Genomic DNA, 19,889 nt, shown 5'->3' with positions numbered 1-19,889 from the left:
CCTGTTAATATGTCTGTACATTTAGGGCATGTTTGTGGTGGATTACTTATTTAATGACACACTCACTTATTTCTGGTTTGTCATCATAGTATTTTAAGATTACTTTTAAGATTAGCAGTGGTAAAAAGTTACTGATAGCAGTAGTAGTTGTAATAGCAGTAGTGATAGATCTCCTATCATTGTTCTGTCATTAAGCTGTTAGTTACTTTCCACCAGAAACCATGTATCAGTTGCCAAAGTCAATACAGCGTAAACCCTCAAAGAAGAATGGCTGCTTGGGTTTGCACACTGCTTTTGTTCTCTGTGTGCTGAACCTTAGGGATGTAAGTTTGATAAAAGTTTCCTATTCCACTTAAACAGCACCTACCTGTCCAGGCTGAGACGTCACTCTGCCACCTTGAGGTGTTGTGATAACCTGAGGAAGATAAAATGGTATGTCACAGACCTGCAATGGCAGCAGTGATCAACAAATCCAAAGGTTACACAAACAACTCATTACAGTTAGTAGCACAAGGAGAAATCTGTTGTTTACAGAAATAAAGCCTTTGTCCCCATGTGCTTAGCCCGACTTAACAAAATTATATTGTTAAAACTTTCTGTGGAAGAAAAGAATCTCTTTAATGGTAACACTAGAACTACAACACTGACAACATTTTTTTTTCATTATAGCACCACACATAATGTTTTACACATCATGCTAAACCAGCAATTGTTTCAAAACATCTAAGGTTTAGTGGCACACTTTACAAAGTACTTTTTAGTTACGACTTTTAACATATTATTTGATGAACATTTGATGTCCATATATTTTTGTGATCAAATTTTTTATTTTTAATATAGTTAGAGATTATTAACAGATACAAACAATGCACAATGTCCATTTAAACTACATTAGGCTATACAATTTCCACAGTTAACCTTGAAGTCTCAGTACGGGTAACGCTAACGTTCCAGGAAAAGAAGCAACTGACTTTCTAAATAACACAAATCCCAGAAACGTTAATGATAGCAGGGCAAGAAAAAACAGAAGCAAAAAGGACTGACAGTAGGCTACAAGTGGTGACCATCACTGGAGCCGACCATACAAAATGATCTATGGTCACTAGTTCGAACAAAGAAAAAAAAAGATGTCCTTCGAGCCGGATTCGAACCAGCGACCTAAGGATTTCAGCTACCATGCCACTACAGTCCTCCGCTCTACCAACTGAGCTATCGAAGGGACAACACATTTTTGTGTCGATTGCACAATTACATTGAAAGAAACTCTGATGAAATATAATTTTGTTCAATAGTCTTGGTCTTATTGTTAGGGTTAATTTTAAATTGTTTGACATAGCTAGCTAAGCTAACGGTCAAGTATAGCATACATAGTGTAGCTCAGTCAGTGGCCAACATTGCTCTCTAGCGTAGAGCAATGTGTTTTTTGTTGTTGCGCGTTCACGTCAGGTGTAGTACTATTTCAGCAGTCAGTATTGCATTTTTTTTCTCGACACAACACCCGCTAATGTCATTTTGCTAGCTTACGCTAAACTCTTGTGCTTCTATAATTAGTTTTCAAAACTCGGAAGACATAGTGTAAAGAAAAAACCCTTACAATAGCGTTAGTCTTAAAAGAAAGACTCGCATTGTGATAAGCTAACGTCAATTAAGTTAAAACTGAAAGCTAGCCTACCTGTTGGCTAGCTTTCATCCCATTAGATAAATTACCTTCATTTATCTGGTACAGCACTGATTTTGTAGGATGGTTCAGCTCCACAGTGGGAACAGAGGGGGCATTGTCTAAAATACATTTTTAGTAAGGCTTGTTCCCCTTTTCTGACTTAAAAAACGCATTCAAGCTACCGTGTTCCTCTTTTTTCTTTTACCTTTAATTAAGACGAGCAAGGCATACGGTATCCACTGGCAGAGGACAGATCTATCAGCCCTTCAGCGCTCTAGAACTTAAAAACGTGCTGTATTTGGTGGACTTAAAGCGGCCAAGATAATCTTTGCAACCCGTTGGAAACAACCTCATGACTTGTCTAATTGTTCTTGGACCCTTTCCTTTCTGGGTGTCATATATATGGAGCTCTCCACGGCCCGCATAAATGGAGCCGCAGGAAAGACTTTGGACACTTGGCTCAGCATTGCCGAATCCTTGAAGTCCATGCTGTAGGTTTGTGCTACAGCTAGCCTTCTCACTTCTATTTGTGTGTGTGTTTAGTCCCTTTTTATCTTATCCCGGTCACCCATGCCTCTTATTTGTTTGTGTGTTTGTCTGTGTATCTTGTTTGTGAGCTACATGTTGTTGTGGTTTTGTTGTTGTTTCCCTTCTTCCCATATTTCCTCTCTTTGTTTTAGACTGAAACATTTGATCGCAAGGAAGGATTGTGGAAAAGGTGCACTGTTCCTTCTTCTGTTTGTAGTGTAGCCTACTTTTGTGCGTTGTCATCTGGACCAATGTTTTACACTTATGTTTGGCTGTTTAAATAAAAAAAATGTGATCACAAAACAAAATAAAAAAAATAGACAGGAGTAGAAGATATCTCTAGAATAGAAATATGCATATTTGCCTCTAAATGGTACATAAGAACAGGACAAATGGGACATTTCTAATCGCAACTTTTATTCTCAATCTGAGCAATTTAGTTAAAGAAACCTTTTACTGAGAATATAAATGTACCAGAAATAGCAGTGACATCTCTGCAAGCTGGTAAATGAATCATATCTGCTTATATCATGAGTAAATTAATAATTTGGAATTTGAAACTTGAGACATAAATACACAGGTTTATGTCCGTGTGATGAGGATTAAGGTATTAATTATCTAAAACATCAATAATTTATGTTCTTGAATACTATAATTTCTGTACTCTAAATTACTGCACTGATCCTCAATAGTCAGTTTTACGTAAACAGCCTAAATCACACTTCTTTTAAACTAAATCCAATTGTAACCACTGGGTGGCAATATTCCCCCATTTTCATATCTACTACATCCAAATAAATATAATTACTTTCTCAACTAAATTCAAATTTTGGCTCAGGTCAAATCATTTCTTGTTTGAAGTTCCCTTACTTTGAAATCTAAAGTGTGTGTGCTTCACTTCAGGACTGTGAGTATCAGGACATTTACCAGCTGATTGCATGTGATGATGACTTGTAATGTGTTATATCACAATCCTTATGTTTTTGGCACATTGACAGATTTAGTGAGCTTTTAGTCCTGCTTGGGTCTTGCTTCACTTGACAATAATTTCAGTTATGTTATCTCTGTACCATTACATTTAACTTATTATCAAGTTATTTCAAATAAATATATTTAAATAAGAAAAAGAAAAGAAAAAAAGGCATGATTATATCTAAAACATTTTCCACATTTTGCAATAGGGCTTCACATTTGTATGGATTCTTATCTGAGTGTTCAAAAATGATGTCGAACCAAATCTTTCACCACGTTTTAAAAGAACACAGGCCACTTGTGTGGATTATCAGCTGTTTATACAATTAGGACCTCAACTTGAATGCTCTGCCACAAGGGTCCCATTGGAAACACGTTTTACCTGTTTGCGTATTACAGTGAACCTTTAACAACTTACAGTTGTGTACATTGTTACTGTGATTATTGCTTTTGTGACATCTTCTCTTTGGTTTTGGCTCTGCGTTTCTTTTAGTTGATCCTGAGTCTCGATGCTTGCTTCCTTTCTGATCTTGGTTCTCAGCCTCAGAGAGGAAGACGTTGGTAGTCCCTTTGGTTGGTTCCTTGTTCACTGTGGTTCCTTTTCTCATTAGGAGGAGTCAACAGAAACGTTAGTCCCTTGTTTCAGGACAAGCTCCTCTCCCTTCTGACTGGTGCAGAGTTCCTCCTGCTCTTTCATCTGTGGAGGCTCTGGGTCTTCTTGGTCTTGACCATAGACTGTATATATTTAGAATTTAATATACAATACAGTCTGTCTAGACCGGAGTTCCTCTGCTGAGAGTTCCTCTGCTGGTTCTCCTTACAGACATGTTGCAGAGGGAACTCTGGGAGAACAGAGGACAAAGAAAATGAGTAAATACATACCACACGTTTCCATTTCACTTTATTAACTTATTTTATTTTTTAAAAGACCAGGTTCAGATTAAGATTTTCAAACGATATCCAGCCGCATTTACAGACGATCGATCTTTTATTCATAACGTTACTCGCAAGAGGCTATTTTTTTTAACTCCGAATATTTCTTCAGCAGCATCGGTTAGTTGCTCGTTGACAAACTCTCTCAAAACTGAAGGAGTTGTTTAAGTAGAAACGAAATAATGATCTGCCGTAAGACAACAATGTCCTCGTCAATAGACAGTAAAAGCTTGCTGCCAGTTTAGCGCCTCCATTGTTTACTTCCGCTGGGTGACACGCTGTTAAGTTCCCGGCAGTGTAATTGAGTTAGCCTTTCGTTCCGTTTCCATCTTGTTGCTTCATAGGTTGCACATGTCTGTTGCTTCATTTCACAGGTAAAATTGGTTATTGTCTCTGTGCTACGGCATTTAACAGAGTTATTTCAAAGAAAACAGTGAAAGAACAAAGACGTCAACAGGGTGGAAGAACTTAAACAGGTAAGAAAACGAAGCAATAACACACTGTAAATAAATAATACTATGGTTGCATTAAAAATGTTAGTAAGCATGGCAAATTAGTAGCGTCGTTGTGTACATCGCGCTTTCATGGCTTTAAGCGGTTATCATTTTTGTCTAGCCTCGAATCCTTCTGACAGTAGAATCTATAATCAGTATGAAATATGAAATGTAAATAATTTATTCCCAGCCATCTCAACTCTGCTTTGTGTGTTTGTGTGTGTGTGTGTACAACTGTCTTTGCGAGGCCCAAGACCTATACACAATTAAAGCATTTTTGGAAAGTACATTTTGGCCACTCTTCACTTCTTCAAAGCTCTGTTTAATGGTTATGACTTGATATAAAGGTTCAGGTTCAGATAAGGGTTAGAGTCAGTGTTGGTGTTAGGCATTTGGTTGATATGGCTAAGGTTGGACTACCCAGCTTAGCTACAAGCTTACAGTGTTTTATTCAACAAGTCTATTGACTTGAGAGGGCGTTGGCTTCATATTATGCATCCAGCCAATTTATGGATGTTTTATGTCCCCAAGACCTATGTAAACACTGCTGTAGATTCTGCAGGAAATAAATAGCAAATCAAAATACTTACCATCCTTCATAGTTTTTTGTTTTGTCTTAATTATCTGGTGATCTATAAAAGCATATGTTTGTTTATATTAATTTAATAGTTGCTAGAAAACATGGTAAAAACAATTTTAATTATCATTTTTTAGTCATTTCAACCAACACCCATCATTGTGTTAAACAGTTGTAAATGTCCCAAATTGTCCACCCATTACATGGCAGTGCATGCACCCATTGCATAATGCCAACTTCTCAAAGTGATCCAAAAGATATGCATGCTATATCTTGGAAGTATAACTGAAATTCCTATGAATGTGAATATGAAATGTATTATAACATGTTGTGGAAACAATGCTGCATACACATTGATACATTAATAACGGAAATCTAATAATGTAATACAAAACATATTGTATAACATTCTAAAAAAGGACCATTGTTCACTTGATTACTTTTACCTTTGATACTAAACATATATTTTCTTTGTCTTTTATTGTAGTAAGTTTGGTTTGGTATTGCTACTTTTACCTTGTAAAGGATCTGAGTACTTCTACCACCCCTGGGAAAGGGTCATAAAATGTAAACCGAATCTGTTGAGCAGAAAAGTGATAATAATTGCTTTCAGTGAGGTTTATTAAAGGCTTGTAATGATAAATAGCAATGCTTGCTGGCAGGCTGCTCTCTGTAGATGTCCACTTTACTCAAAATGAAGATATATATTTATCTTGTCCTGACTTGTCAGACAGAAATGTATTACACGTATAGCTGCTTCAACATACAGTACAACAACATGGGGACAGACATGGAGCTTAAAACAGGGTCCCGCTGTGGAGGCAGCAGACATTCCTCTCATATCCCAGGCAGACTTGAATCTTCTCCATCCTCTACCAAGATTACCATCCTGTCTGTCCCTACTGAGAACCCAAGGGGAGCCGCTTAATCTCGCCCGCCTAGGTAAAAGTCTAAAGGGTGGCTCTTCAAGACATGTTACCATCAATCATAACTGCTAAAAGACAGCTTCACAACATAAACATAGTCATCCTCAATCTAGCACCAATTTTCAAACATTTTATGGCTTTCTTCATCATTAAAGTGCATTTAAAAGTTTAAATACTACAATTAAATGGCACAGCAGGTGGAACTTTCTCAAAATAATGGAGTTTTTTTTCTCTTAGCAAAGTTTTAACTCAGAACAGCCCCGAGGCGTCCTCATGATTAACAACAGCCATCGTTCTTCAAGTTCACCATGTCTGTCACATTGCATTTTGAAACTTTTGCCCATGGTTGTTTTGCTTTGCAACAATGGAAAAAACAGCTTCTTCTATGGGCATTTTTTCAAATGAGCCTGCACAATGATAATCAAACACTCATAACACTGACATTGTGCCAACCACATTTCTGTGTCAGTCATTTCCATACCGCATGCCAATACTATAAAGTATATACTAAGTAGTAATTTATATAGTATATAGTGCACTGTTTCGGAGGTTACTGTTGATTTGTTTACTGTACACCTCTGGGCTGACAGTTAATGTAGGGTGACCAGATTTTGATTTCCAAAAAAATGGACAGTTGCCCGGGCTCGAAACACAATTCAAACAGGCTTCTCAGAGGTTAATGAACATGCTTTATTATGCCTTACTGGTATAAAAAAATAACGTATGCAATAAAATAAAATATCTAACAACCTGTAACAAATTCTCTTTTCAAATAAATAAATATTAAATAATGTTATAAATATGACCTATTCTGTGTCAGCTTCAACTTAATATCTCTTAAAACCTTTTCAATGTAATAGTAGAAGTTGTTTTCGGTGTCCATGTGAGCTTTAAGATCTCCAGCACCTTTATTACACACTGAAACTAATGTGCTAGCTTTGCACACGGTGCACTCCGCCTCCCTGACCGGGAAGGTACGTGGAAAGTTTTTTTGCAGTTCACCTGTGAAGCTGAATTTAAGCTTCGGCATTATAGTGTGCAACGCTGCTCCGTTGTCTGATCTGCTCCCTGTCTGTGCGCGTCGCCAATCAGCCCACAATGCAGCCTCTCGGGAATTACGTCACGCAACAAAGGACCGTAGTATTTTGTGCAAAGCGCCAGTCAATTCAAGCACACGCCCCCCCCGGACGACCCGGACTGCACGTTAAAAGTGGACATGTCAGGGCAAAAGAGGACGTTTGGTCACCCTAAGATAATGACAGAACCGTGCGTGCGCCAATAAATTGAGCTATCACTATGAAAATTTAAGAAAAAAAGTGTTTTTTCCTAAACTAATCTTCATGTTTTCCAGGAGCATCCCTTTTTCAAACTGTGAGAAGGGTTTCCACTTTAGGAAAAACATACATTTTTTGTCCACAATAGTGGATTCAACTACATCTTCACAGAATACAAGATCTGTGTAGAATAATAATGAATTGTGAAGCTGCACATAATTATGACAAACATGGGGTGCTGCCCACCAATACTATGAGTGATGATACAAAATATAGCCAGCAAAAAAAGGAAATAAAAAAACATAAAAAACTATTTTGTGTTTAAAATTCCAACAGTATTTTGAGTTAAAGATTAAATTAACGGAAACCTTTTCCAGTGTTACTGTACCAGACAAACCTTTAAAATGTTCACAGTTAGTAATTAACATGCAACAGGGATGCAGTGAAAACTGACACTTAACGGATGTCTCATCCTCTATGACATGTAAACATGATCTGTAATATAAATTGTCCGCATGTTTGGCTGCTCCTCTGCTTTTTCAGCCATCACCTGTCAGACACTCAAAAGAAGAACTCACACCTGTGATTTGTATGTTAAAACCTGTCACTGTTTCCTCTCCCATTGTTCATGGTACTGTGTGTTTTGTGTGTGTTTTAATTCATGTGGCAGATGACATGACACAGACTTCAGCCCTCTGTAGGCTTTCCGGTCCCCTCCCATAACAATAAAAAATAAAACTGGGACACATCCGCCGGCCTGGCTTTTATGAAGGTGAAACTCCCCCAGTTCCCATGTTTCTGTGTCCACTATTAAAACCAGGCTGTGCTCGGTCATCTGTTTAGTCTTTCCTGTGCAAAAAGAGAGCATGTCAAAAGGTGATGTAAAATATTGAGTATAAACTTCCAGAAGTGTCTGGCTGGAAAGGGTTGAGGGGGTGAGGGGAATGTGTTTGGTGGAGTAGTAGAGGCCTTCTGTACTTCTGTCATAGTATAATATGAATAACTTAACCAATAAGTTACAGCATTAGAAGTTGCATTCTAGCACCAACATTTACATAACACAAAGCCTGTTTCATTTTTGTGTCATTTCAGATTGAACCATCTGATAAAACGTGGGGGAGGGGAATGTTATGGCTAGGAACAAGCAGACAGATAGCAGTGATAAACGTCATATAAATGGAAGCAAAAAAGCAGAAGGTGTTTGGAGCCTTTAATGCCTGGCCTGAGGGCAAGGCAGCTATGCCTGGAGCATGTCTGGCTTTTTGTCTGGCTTTTACAGGAGAGTAGACAGATTACTTGCAAGGGTTGAGATGGATCAGTGAGCTGGAGGTACTAGGTGACATGGCAGCATGAGGAGGGGCAGAGGGAACCATATCCTTTTACAGTCTGGAAATAAAGTAGGCCAGCGGCGGTGGAACGGCCCCGCGTCTCTCATCTTATTGGGCCGTTAGTTGACAAGGCCACAGCAGCCCCCCTGGCTGTCAAAGTCCAGGACCAGATTGTAGCAGACAAGGAGATGATTTAACATGAGAGGATGATTTCATCCCCGGATTTCATTGAACTGTAGCCCCCGCTGACTGTACTGTAATGCTTGACATTATTCATGAATACACCTATCTGCAGTATTCCCACATAGATTCACTGTTGTTCTTTAATCATACAACTAAACCTGGTTTGAGCTTTTTAATGGAATAAGTGAACACTGTTTTATTCTTAAAGGAAAGTTGGACATTATAGGGCATATTTGGGCTATTTTGTATTTTGCTTTCTTGCTGAGAGAGTTATATGAAAAGATTTCTACCACTCTAATGTCATGACTGTAAATGTCAAAAATCTTAGCTTAGCACAAAGACTGGGAATAGCTAGCCTGTCTCTGTCCAAAAGTAAAAGCACTTCTAAAGGTCTTGTAATCTCTAAAGCAAAGAAGCAAATAATTGTATTTCCCAAAATGTCAAACTCATTTAATGATTTGACCCAGAAGAATTTAAGCTGTGTAACAGAGACAACAACAAACAGCGGAAAGTAAAGAGAGTAAAGGAATGTTGTCATGTGCGTTGCTTTCATCCTGCTGGGCGAATACATCACAGACTGGCCAAGATTAGACATCCTTCTGCAGCTTTTTTCACGGTGACTACTGGGATTTAAAGATCGTAAAAACATGCAAGTGAAGCGATGTACAAACAGGCGAATCATCTGGAGACAACCAAAATAACCCATGGAAATCTAAAAACACAGACATGAACCCTGTTCAGAAGAGGCTGTTCCTGTGACGAGAGTTGCAGTATTTAAGGAATGTTCTGATCCGGGATGCCTTAAGGAAAAGACTTTGCTCATGACCCCTTCTTCTCCCACACACCCATATAACTGGATGATTCATATGACAGGCCACATTTACTCATAGTAATGAGTAATGAGATTACTATGCATATTCTTAACGACACTGTTCCCTTTACATCTTCATTAATCAGCCTGTCCTGTCTTCGGCTGTCTGCTCCACACTTTAAAGCTTTTACATAATATCAAATTATTATGATATATTGCATTAACCACTGGCAAAGCGCCCAGAAATATCATATGACAATGTTTTCATCTTAAATGTCTCTTTTTACTCAATGAGGTTCTACTGTTAAAGTAAAAAAAAAAAATAGTGTGCAACTGGATGATTATTGGGGTCAAGGGTTGTGCGACCCCTCAGGTCCAGGGTTGTTGTCTGTCTGACAGGGTAGGTAAAGTGTAGTTAATGAGTGGCAGTTAGAAATAAGTGGTGAAATGTGGCAGGAATGCAACACAATGGCATACTTGTCGGTCAGAGCTCAAGTGTCTGAATGGGTTGTGCAGGCCATCTTAATGTCTCACTTACTGTTTAAGACCAGTGCTTTTCTACTCTAAATATGATGACAACCATGGGTGCTTATTGAAAGAGGCAGAGATAAAAAAAATAGGCTAAATGTGGATTGAGGATAAAATAGGCATGTATAGTTTGAGGCTAATACAAAATGGCCCTTTTATGTAATGAATCATCATCAAAATCAAAACATCCCCTTTAAATGCCAACAAGTCTTCCAGAGATGGTTTTGATATTGCTCCTTTTGAAAAGTCTGATTTTAGAAACCAGCGTGGGCGGGGTCTAGGAGAAGACCAGACGGGGAGGGCGGTGCTTACAGCTTCATATTCCCAAATGTCAATGAACTCTCCACAGCAAGTGGGCTGGAAATATTTAAGGGTAATAATCACTGCAGAGCGCTCAGATACAGCATTTGTCCACTATGACAGACAGAATAAGCTCAAGTTCAAGTCTGTTGAGTTTCTTAGTATCTGTAACCGTTTGGAAGTAGTTATTTTATATCGGAAAGCAACATGTAGAGTTATTAACAGCTGGATATCCTTGGATCAAACTGTTGAGGGCGCGTTTCTTGCTCCTGCGGAATATACGACAGGTGACTTTATGTAGAAGCACAACAACTCCTCCAGGATGAAACTGTGGACTTTACTTGTCATTATCCCGGTGTGCGCATCCTCTCCTCTGTCAGCCGGTGAGTTTGAATTTGCATCTAAAACTTACCCACTTCATGAAGATGTGAATTATTAAAACGAGCGTTGCACTCCTATGAAATGTCTGGTCCACGTGCCTCACTGCATCATAAGTAGCCTACACACATTCAAAGAAAGGGTGTAAAGGGAGCGGGAACCGAACTCGCAACCTTCATAGTAGCCTAATCCCCTTTCATGCCCGACATAGGCTACTACTGTCGTTTTTCTCTTAACTTCTCTCAAATGATACTAAAATTAACGGGCCTTTTTCCTACCAGAAACTTCTAAATCCAAAGGTCCAGCTGTGGAGAGCCGCTGCTCCGGCCGAGCCTGCAACCCGCTAATGGGCAACTTGGCCCAGGGCAGAGTGCTGAGAACTCAGTCGGTCTGCGGCTCCAACTCCTCGGAGCCCTACTGTATCTACAAAGAGACCGCTTCCCCCCGTAGAAGGGAGTCCTGCTCGGCCGCAAAATGCAGCAAGTGCAACTCTGCCATCCCGAACCAAGCGCATCCCCCCTCTGCCATGAGCGACTCTTCTTTCCGCTACCCTGACACTTGGTGGCAGTCGGCAGAGGGGGTGAAGGAGGATATGCTCCAGCTCGACCTGGAGACGGAGTTCCTCCTCACCCATGTCATCCTGGTGTTCCGCTCACCCCGCCCCGCTGCAATGGTGCTGGAGCGCTCCCAAGACCATGGTCACACATGGAGGGCCAGCAGGTATTTTGCCAGGGACTGTGAGAAGGTGTTTGGCATGTCAGAGGGTTTGCCATTCGGGGAGAGTGGAGCAACTTGCACCTCCAAGTATTCAGGAGCTTTCCCTTGCACCAGAGGAGAGGTGAGTAGCCTACAGTGGCAGGTCTAGAAACATTTACATGGGATGGAAAGTGGTTTAGACAGTTTGGCATGAGAGGGGTGTGGGGGGCCAACATAATAATGCATACTACTTTTGAAGAAGAAGCGAATAACTAAAAACATGTTTTACTGAGTGAAAGGATGTATTACCTTACTGGAAACATACCATGATGTGAGCTTTATTTCTGATGACTTTTACAGCCCTTTTATTTATTTTTTAGCTGTTTCAGTGCTTTTGACAGCGTAGGGACATAGAAGTCCCTCAAAGCTCGTCACAGCTATAAACAAGTACGCTGAAAGCTATTACTAGTATTCATTTAGTAGTTTTTAATTAAAATTTGCAAAATCCTTCATTTAAACAACAGGATTTGGAAAACTGATAACACATGATCTTATTGTCACAATATGGTTCCACAGAAAGTTTGCAGAAATTAGATACCCCTTCATACCTTAATCTTTTCTGAATTAACTTTTGTATAAGTACACATACTGTAGGTCATGGGCCAATGATAATACTCTTTGAGGTGCAAGTATGATTCTGTAGCTCAGGGAAAAGGTTTTAATATTGGATTGTTATTTTATTTCTGAGATCTGAGAGTGACCACATCAAATCTCACTGCCAGACATTCCCCCAGCACTTCAAAGCAGTAACACTTACCATCTGCTCTGCTTTTGTTGTCAATTTATTGGCACCAGGATGCACTATAAGCTGATATCACACAACCCACTGAACAAACAGTTACTTTGTAAACTGACCTCCTCTGAAGGGCTGCGGGAGACCTTTTTTGTCAGGTTAGCCTTCTAAGACGCAAACAGCTTGCACAGCTAGAATATCAATGTTGACTTTTACCTATGATGTTCTCCCAAAGCATTTTTTGAGCGTCATCACAGGGAGGTCTGAGCCTGAAAACCATTTTTGGTCTATTCATGAGCACACCGTTAATTCACGCAGAGGTGTAGAAGAAATACTCTCACTGGATAGTAAAGATTTGTCTCGCCTCAGACCACGTTGGGAGGTTCTGGTTAAATGTCTGAATAAATATATGGCTTTGACTGATCTCATAATTGCAGTGTGTTTGCAACAAGTATGTGTCTTGCTACAGTATGTCAGCTCTCTTGTGTAAGCCCCTCGCCCTTTATAATTAGTGTCTCTGTTGCTCAACATGCAAAGAGGTCCCCGAAATGTTGTGTGAATGTAGAGTTTCAGTAATAAAGTAACACTTCAGACATCATTTACTTAGTTTAAATCTCTGCTTGCAGTAATGAGCTAACGTAAAAATATGGTCATTACAAGTGAAGTTTTTCTTATTGCAAACCAAAGTTAGCTAATTTGTCGAGTGACATAATCATACAATAAAACCTGTAATTGACATGTGTACTGTATCACTTACCAAATTATGTCATAGCACGAATTCTCTCTTGTGCACAATACAAACAGACCATGCACTTATGGATGATAATTGTACAAAATAAGTATGAAAAAGGGACATTTTAGAGTGTTTTCACCCTCTTCTGACGTATAGAAGTGATGAGAATATATGAGAATTAGATCGAAAAATAAAAGTGTGTATTGAAGATTACGTTTGTCCTATTAATGTTATAGTTTGGGTCTGGAACTTTTCCACTCATGCTTCCTGCTTTCAATTTTACTTCCATAAAAAGCCTAACTAAATCATATTGTGTGTCTGACGGTTTTCATTCCTGATGTTGCGATTAAGGGTAAAAAACCATGAGTACAATTTCAAAAACAGACAGAGAGGCTGCATCCCAAAGATCAACATTCAGCTAAACTTAACGAGGGAGAACAAGAACCATTTGTCCATGTTTACATTGGAGCTCGTCTGACTTTCCTAGAATAGCAGCTATTTGAGGAGCATGAAAGATGAACCATATTGATGCCTGGTTTTTATTTGGCAGACGGAGAAAAAAGAGAAACTGACATAATGTTTTTGTCATGGTCTGTCATTGTCTCTCAAGTCAGTTTTTTCACTTGTTAGAGAGTCTTTTACAAATGGAATAACGCAGATTTAAAGACGCTTTCTCCTCTTTTTCAATGCCCAGGTGATCTATCGAGCTTTGTCGCCCTGGAACTCTGTGGATCCGTATGGACCAGCTGCCCAGGACCAGCTCATGATCACCAACCTCAGAGTCCGTCTGCTGCAGCGCCAGCAGTGTCCCTGCCAGGCCAAACATCCTGGTGCCGCTGTCCTCCCCACCGACCACTATGCCATTTATGATTTTATTGTCAAAGGCAGTTGCCTTTGCAATGGTCATGCTGACAACTGTGTACCAGCCGGGGGATACCAGTCCAGCCAACAGAAGACCGACAACATGGTGAGTATTTTTAAGATGGATTTTGTGAACACACAGCTTACAGGTACATGATACTCTACCAAGGAAACACTCTTGCTCTTGGTCTTTTGTTTTGAAAATTAACTAAGATGTTGTGTCATACTGATAGCTTCATTTGGTCTCAGTTCTTTTGATTATGTGGTGAGAGGGATTGGTTTGGTTTAGTTCCCACCACTCCCTTGTTACTCAGCTGTGCGCTGGTATGTGCTGCTTAAGTGAAGACTGGATATTAGGCCGCAGCTTTACCTACCATTACAGGGATTTAAGGATGTGGAAACTTTAATTACTGTATTCAGCCTTATGCTTTAACAACCCATAGTCTCTGTTGTGTTATGCTCTTTACTGTAAATGGAGAATAGAAGCACTAGTTTAATTCCAACATGGCCTGAAGGGGTGTAGACATGTTTGACAGACATTAGTAAGCTGCACAGTGTGTAACCACTGTGGTTGTACATGTAGATGTTGATGTGTTATAATACTTAAGACATATTACGCACATCACATGTAGGTGCAAGGCTGCTGGAAATCAGGCTCAATGAAAAAAGTTATACCTGTACACTGACTACAGACCACAACTTTATTTAAATGGATAATGTTTTCAATCTCATTAGCATTGTCAGGCAAAAATGTTTTAAAATAGTCTCCAGATACAGAATTTACATCAATAGGATGATGAAAGGCGTGGTTAACCATCCAACCTGCCCCAGGGGTAATAACACATCTTAAACCAATTAACAGTTGAAGAAGAATACAATGAAAACTCAAATACAAATTAATCCTACAATGTGAAAGTACATTATACAATACTACTTGCTCACTTTCCTCTAAGCAATGTTCCTGAAGCACTTGTAAAAAACATACAGTCAACAGTTAAAAGATGCCTGCAGACACAATACAATTGACAAGTTTCTGTCCGTGGTGTTTGCCTGGCAGGTCCATGGCAGGTGTGTCTGCAGACACAACACAGCAGGTGACCACTGCGAGCGCTGTGCACCTCTCTACAATGACCAACCCTGGCAGGCTGCCAATGGCATCATAGGAACACCGCATGAATGCCAGAGTGAGTGATGGGGCAAGAAAGTCAAATGCAGAGTAGGACACACAGCATGTAGAGATAACTCTAAAATGAATTTAGTCTCATAAATCACATGTAACCTTTCAGACTCTTATGCACGATAAATAACATAGCAGTTCTTCTTTTTCATGTCAGCTACTGTTATAGTTATCACTGCTATCACTAGGGCTTTGAGAGTTCAACCGAGGAATGAAAAACACCTTGTTGTGTTTGATTGTACATGTCTATCTAAACCTAGAATGCAAGTGTAATGGTCATGCCAAGAGCTGTCACTTCAGTCGGGAATGGTGGCTAGCGACAGGACGGCAGAGTGGTGGGGTGTGTGACAACTGCCGCCACAACACGGAGGGCCGTCACTGCCAGAACTGTAAGAAAGGCTTCTTCAGAGACCCCGGCCAACCAAAAACTGCCCCTGACTCCTGCAAAGGTAAGACCCTTAAAGTTTTTTTTTCTGAAACCATAACTCTGTTTGGATGAATGCCAGCAGAGAATTCCAATTAAGAGGGGGAGCCTTTGATATTTTGAGGGCAGTAATGAAGATTAGATGTTTCTTTTGACCCTTCTGAGATTAAAGCAGATAGATCTCTTTGATAAGGGTATTTCCCCCCGGCACCTCTCTGAGTCACTGCATTCCCAGTGATGAGATAGTAAGATGACTCTAGTCCGCTCCTTAGCAGGAATGACGGAGACAACCACGCTGTTTTGGAATTTGACTGTAATTGCAACAATGAAGGAATTTCCCATGGACCATGCAAGCACATTTTTCTCATTCTTGCCCTTTCCCTTCTGCCAGACATGCGGAAGCCTTTTTTAAGAACAAACGTTCCATTTTTGGACACAGACGAATCAAGTCTGTAACAAAAGTCAATCCGTCATCACAAAGGACCATCAGGCGGCAGGTCTCACAGTCCAGAGACGGTGTGATTGAGGGTGTTTGTTTTTGCTGCAGCTGCTCAAAGCATATGGAGTAAATACTCCCCGCTTATTGCCTACTACAGGATGATGATAAAATACAGTTCACTTTTAAATTGCTGCAGGAATTCCCTGTGTACACTCTAAATGGCTTTGTTTGTGCTTCTATAGGTGTGTTTGTTCATTGCATACTTGCGGGCTTATAATGTATACTTTGTGCTTCTAGGTCCGTGCCAGAAAAGGAGACACATAGTTTGACCTACAAACAGAAATGTAAACATCCAGTCCTCTTGTTCTGTCACCCCTCTCCTCTGCAGCCTGTTCCTGCCACCCTGTAGGCTCTGTCCTCTCAGGAGGTAGCACTCTCTGTAACCCTAGCAGTGGGGAGTGCACTTGTAAGCCCGGTGTCGGAGGCCCCAGCTGTGACAGCTGCATGCTGGGATACTGGGGGCTTGATGAATACGGCTGCCGTCCATGTGACTGCACAGGGGACTGTGACCCCTACACCGGTGACTGCATTTCTGGGTAAGAGCCAAGACTTAATACCATTTCCATATGTATTTGGATTAAGTGATGTGTGGTGTAGACGTGAAGTGCATTCTGGATGAATAACACTGAGTGGAGCCCTGCCTCTGAATGGTTTTACCTCTGCGGCACAGCTCAGATTCGGAGGTCTTCTATACAGCCACCGGCCACATGGGACACAGCAGCAATAATAGTGATACGGCACTCTTTAGGGTAGAGGAGCTTTTCTCTGCACTGCACCACTCTGGTGAGTCACAGGTCATATCACACATAATATTCGGCACAATCAGCCACACAGATAAAATGCAGGTGTTTTGATCTTAAAAATCTATACATCATGATGAAGTGATTTATATGATGATTTATATGATTTATTTATATATTTTTAATAATGTTTTTTTTCCAGTGAAATGTGAATGTGTGGAAGTAACCCTTGGCATCCCTAAACTATTCTGTGCTGCGGAGTATGACTATGGTAAGTGCTATTTGACGGAGGGAATTCATTACATTTGGTGTAAGCTAATCATGGCAGTGAAGGAGGGTGAGACTATGTCTGTCACTCTAAAATCCATCAGATCTGTCTATCATATAATTCCAGAACTTAGATGTTCCACTCCCATTGAGTTTTCTTGTAAAAAAAAATAAAATTTTCTCGTTACATTCATTGCAAGTCACCAAAATCCACGAAGTGTCATACTGAATGCATTTTCTCGCTCATAAAACCTTTGCAAAGCTTATTTTTTTTAAAACAAGACCCATTCACGAAAACATTGCTCCACAGCGCTACTAGTGGTCACTAACTCCATAGGATACCTTTTCAAAGAAAATTTGCATTGCACCTCAAGGTCAAAATTGACGCAGCAGAGGCCAAGACATCTGATCACAGCCTGGTTCACCGATTCCCATGTTGCAGCTTGATAACATCTTTTTATTAGACTCTCCCTGACCCACAATGCCCCCAGTGTATATATTATATAAAAATAGCAGTCTCCAAAGCCAAGACTGAGGAAAAAAAATCCTGATGACATTAGTTTGGTAATTTCCTTAGACTTGAAAAGCTACTCCAGGGCCACAGAAGACATTAGACAACTTTTTTCAGGGGCTCATAGTTCTCCTCATTACAAGTAAACTGATTTGGTCGTGTAAAATTGGTGGAGTTCCCCTTTAACCTTTTGAAATGTGTCTATGCTGCAAAAGAAGAAAAACGTGAGAAGTAAAAATTGTATTTTGTAGTTGGTAGACTGCTAATTTGTTGAATTACTGTTTGTGTTGCCTTGGCAGTGCTGGTGGGGAAAGTAATGTCAGCTCACGATAAAGGCTCCCATGCGGAAGTAGAGGTTAAAGTCAAGAAGGTCTTGTACCAGAAGCCTCAGATGAAGATCCAGCGGGGAAGTGTCACACTTTACCCAGAGTCTTGGACCACCCAGGGCTGTACCTGTCCTATCCTCAACCCAGGTCAGCTGCAGCCCCTTCCACACACAAACATGTATTGCTCACCATGTGAAAGTAGTGTTATTATAGTGTAGTGTAGTTAGTGGTAGTTATAGTCTGGTGCAAAGTATGTTTTAGCAATTTCTTTTCAAGACATTTTTGTTGTTGTTGATGGGACCAAAATAACAATTTTGAACTATGTTTGAACTGCTGTAGTGTATGTTGTGTTTTAGTCACATGCTAATCAAGCACATGTCCATAAACTAGCAGAGTTTAGCTTTCAAATAAAGCCTTTTACATGCATGTTGGCCTTGCAGTTCGGCTGTTATAAGCTTTTCCCTTTGGGAATGAGAAATAGACAAAAATCAAGCAAAGGAGGTGGATTTGAACAGGTTAAGTGAACAATCTGCCAGCTTTGTGCTGAATAGAGGATCTTTGTCGCTGCTCATGGAGCTTTTGAGTGGGTGCCAATGTCCTAACATTAGTCATTTAAATTGGACGTTTACAGCTTAAAGATTAGAGCCACCTTTCTGTTATGAGACTATTCACATCTAACACTCTTACAATAATCATTATGTTACAGATGTAACATTAACATTATGTTCTGGCAACATTCATCCAAGCCATCCTTAGCAGTACAGTATTTAACTGGTTTATTATAGTTATGTAATGATGTGGGCTCTTTGGACACAAGGTGATTTTCTCCTGTTTTGCGTATTTTAGTGCCAATCTTAGTAAAGTTTAAATGTAGTAAAGCTCATGCTCTGCTCTCTTCTCCAGGATCTGAGTATGTAGTGGCTGGTCATGAGGACTGGAAGACCGGCCGACTGATGATTAACACCAAGAGCCTGGTAAAACCATGGAAGTCAACCTTGGGACGCAAAATCCTCCACACCCTCAGAAAAGACTGTGGCCGCTGGTAGGGCTTTACCAAGAACTGCAGTGGACAGAGGGATGGAAAGGTATGATCTGTGACATACAGGAGTAAACAAGGGACTGTTTAAATTAGGCATTGCTTGGACACTAAAATGAAAGCAAATCCCCATGCCTACTACAGAGATTTAATGTTTCTGTGGAGTCCACAGCCCCAAGAAACAGCTACTACGCCACAGTGCTGTGGTGAAAATAAGCACAAACCTCGCCCGACTACGGTCACTTACTGTAAGAGTCAAAGAAAACAAAGCAAAGACAAAGCTGATGTTGGAATTTCATTCCTGTCTTACTGTATTGTATTTTCTAGGTAATTTATGAAACAATGCATGTTAAATACTCAGTTACACTTTATTTCCTGGGTACGTTGCTGTCAGACTTGATGAGCCATTTAAGTCCTACAGTATACATTTTACTGAGAGTTGTTTACTCTAAAGTCTTGCAAAGGCACAGACTGAATTATCCTTGTTGTCTCGCAGATATTGCCGATAAATCATGAATGAAGTCAGAATGTGTGTGAGTGTGGATGTGTGCATTTGCTTGATGTCCTTGCCAGAGAGTCTGGGACTGTGCAGGTCAGAACAAGTAACTCCTGGATGAAAAAAACATTAAAGGAATAAAGGGGCTTAATCTGAACAGCTCTGCTCAGCTCCGGCAAACTCGCCCGCCTGCTGTCTGACAAGAGCAAAACACACTCTGCTCCACCCTCTCTGGTCTGGAGTACATGCAGCCGGCTAAAACTATCAGGATTGAGTTTGTTCTCACAGCTGGTTCAGTTACAAGAATTATTCACTGTCAGGTTACTTCAGTCAGACTGGATTCTGTGAGGATTTCTGCTGTCTGACCTGCTTCTTTATGAGGAGAATTCACACATCTCTCAAACCTGTGTGTGTGTGTGTGTGTGTGTGTGTGTGTGT

General features: G+C 40.2%; 1 protein-coding gene and 1 non-coding gene across 2 annotated transcripts; one reads left to right on the top strand and one right to left on the bottom strand.

The window, feature by feature from the left end:
• Positions 1–1,130: 1,130 nt before the first annotated feature.
• On the bottom strand, positions 1,131–1,219 carry trnay-gua. The gene is given in 2 exon segments: positions 1,131–1,166; positions 1,183–1,219. It is a non-coding gene; the product is annotated as a tRNA-Tyr (tRNA).
• A 9,319-nt stretch (positions 1,220–10,538) lies between these two features.
• Positions 10,539–19,878, top strand: LOC117949425 (netrin-4-like). Its single transcript, XM_034879704.1, has 10 exons — positions 10,539–10,897; positions 11,174–11,730; positions 13,809–14,081; positions 15,033–15,159; positions 15,413–15,601; positions 16,404–16,611; positions 16,746–16,858; positions 17,018–17,086; positions 17,893–18,066; positions 18,823–19,878. Exons 1-10 carry the CDS (start codon positions 10,837–10,839, stop codon positions 18,963–18,965), a joined length of 1,914 nt encoding a protein of 637 aa, XP_034735595.1. The 5' UTR covers positions 10,539–10,836; the 3' UTR covers positions 18,966–19,878.
• Positions 19,879–19,889: the final 11 nt, after the last annotated feature.

This window comes from Etheostoma cragini, chromosome 8 (assembly GCF_013103735.1).
Source record: "Etheostoma cragini isolate CJK2018 chromosome 8, CSU_Ecrag_1.0, whole genome shotgun sequence".
Lineage (NCBI taxonomy): Eukaryota > Metazoa > Chordata > Actinopteri > Perciformes > Percidae > Etheostoma > Etheostoma cragini.
Note: the sequence above shows the minus strand (reverse complement) of the source record. Positions and strands in the feature narration are given on the sequence as shown.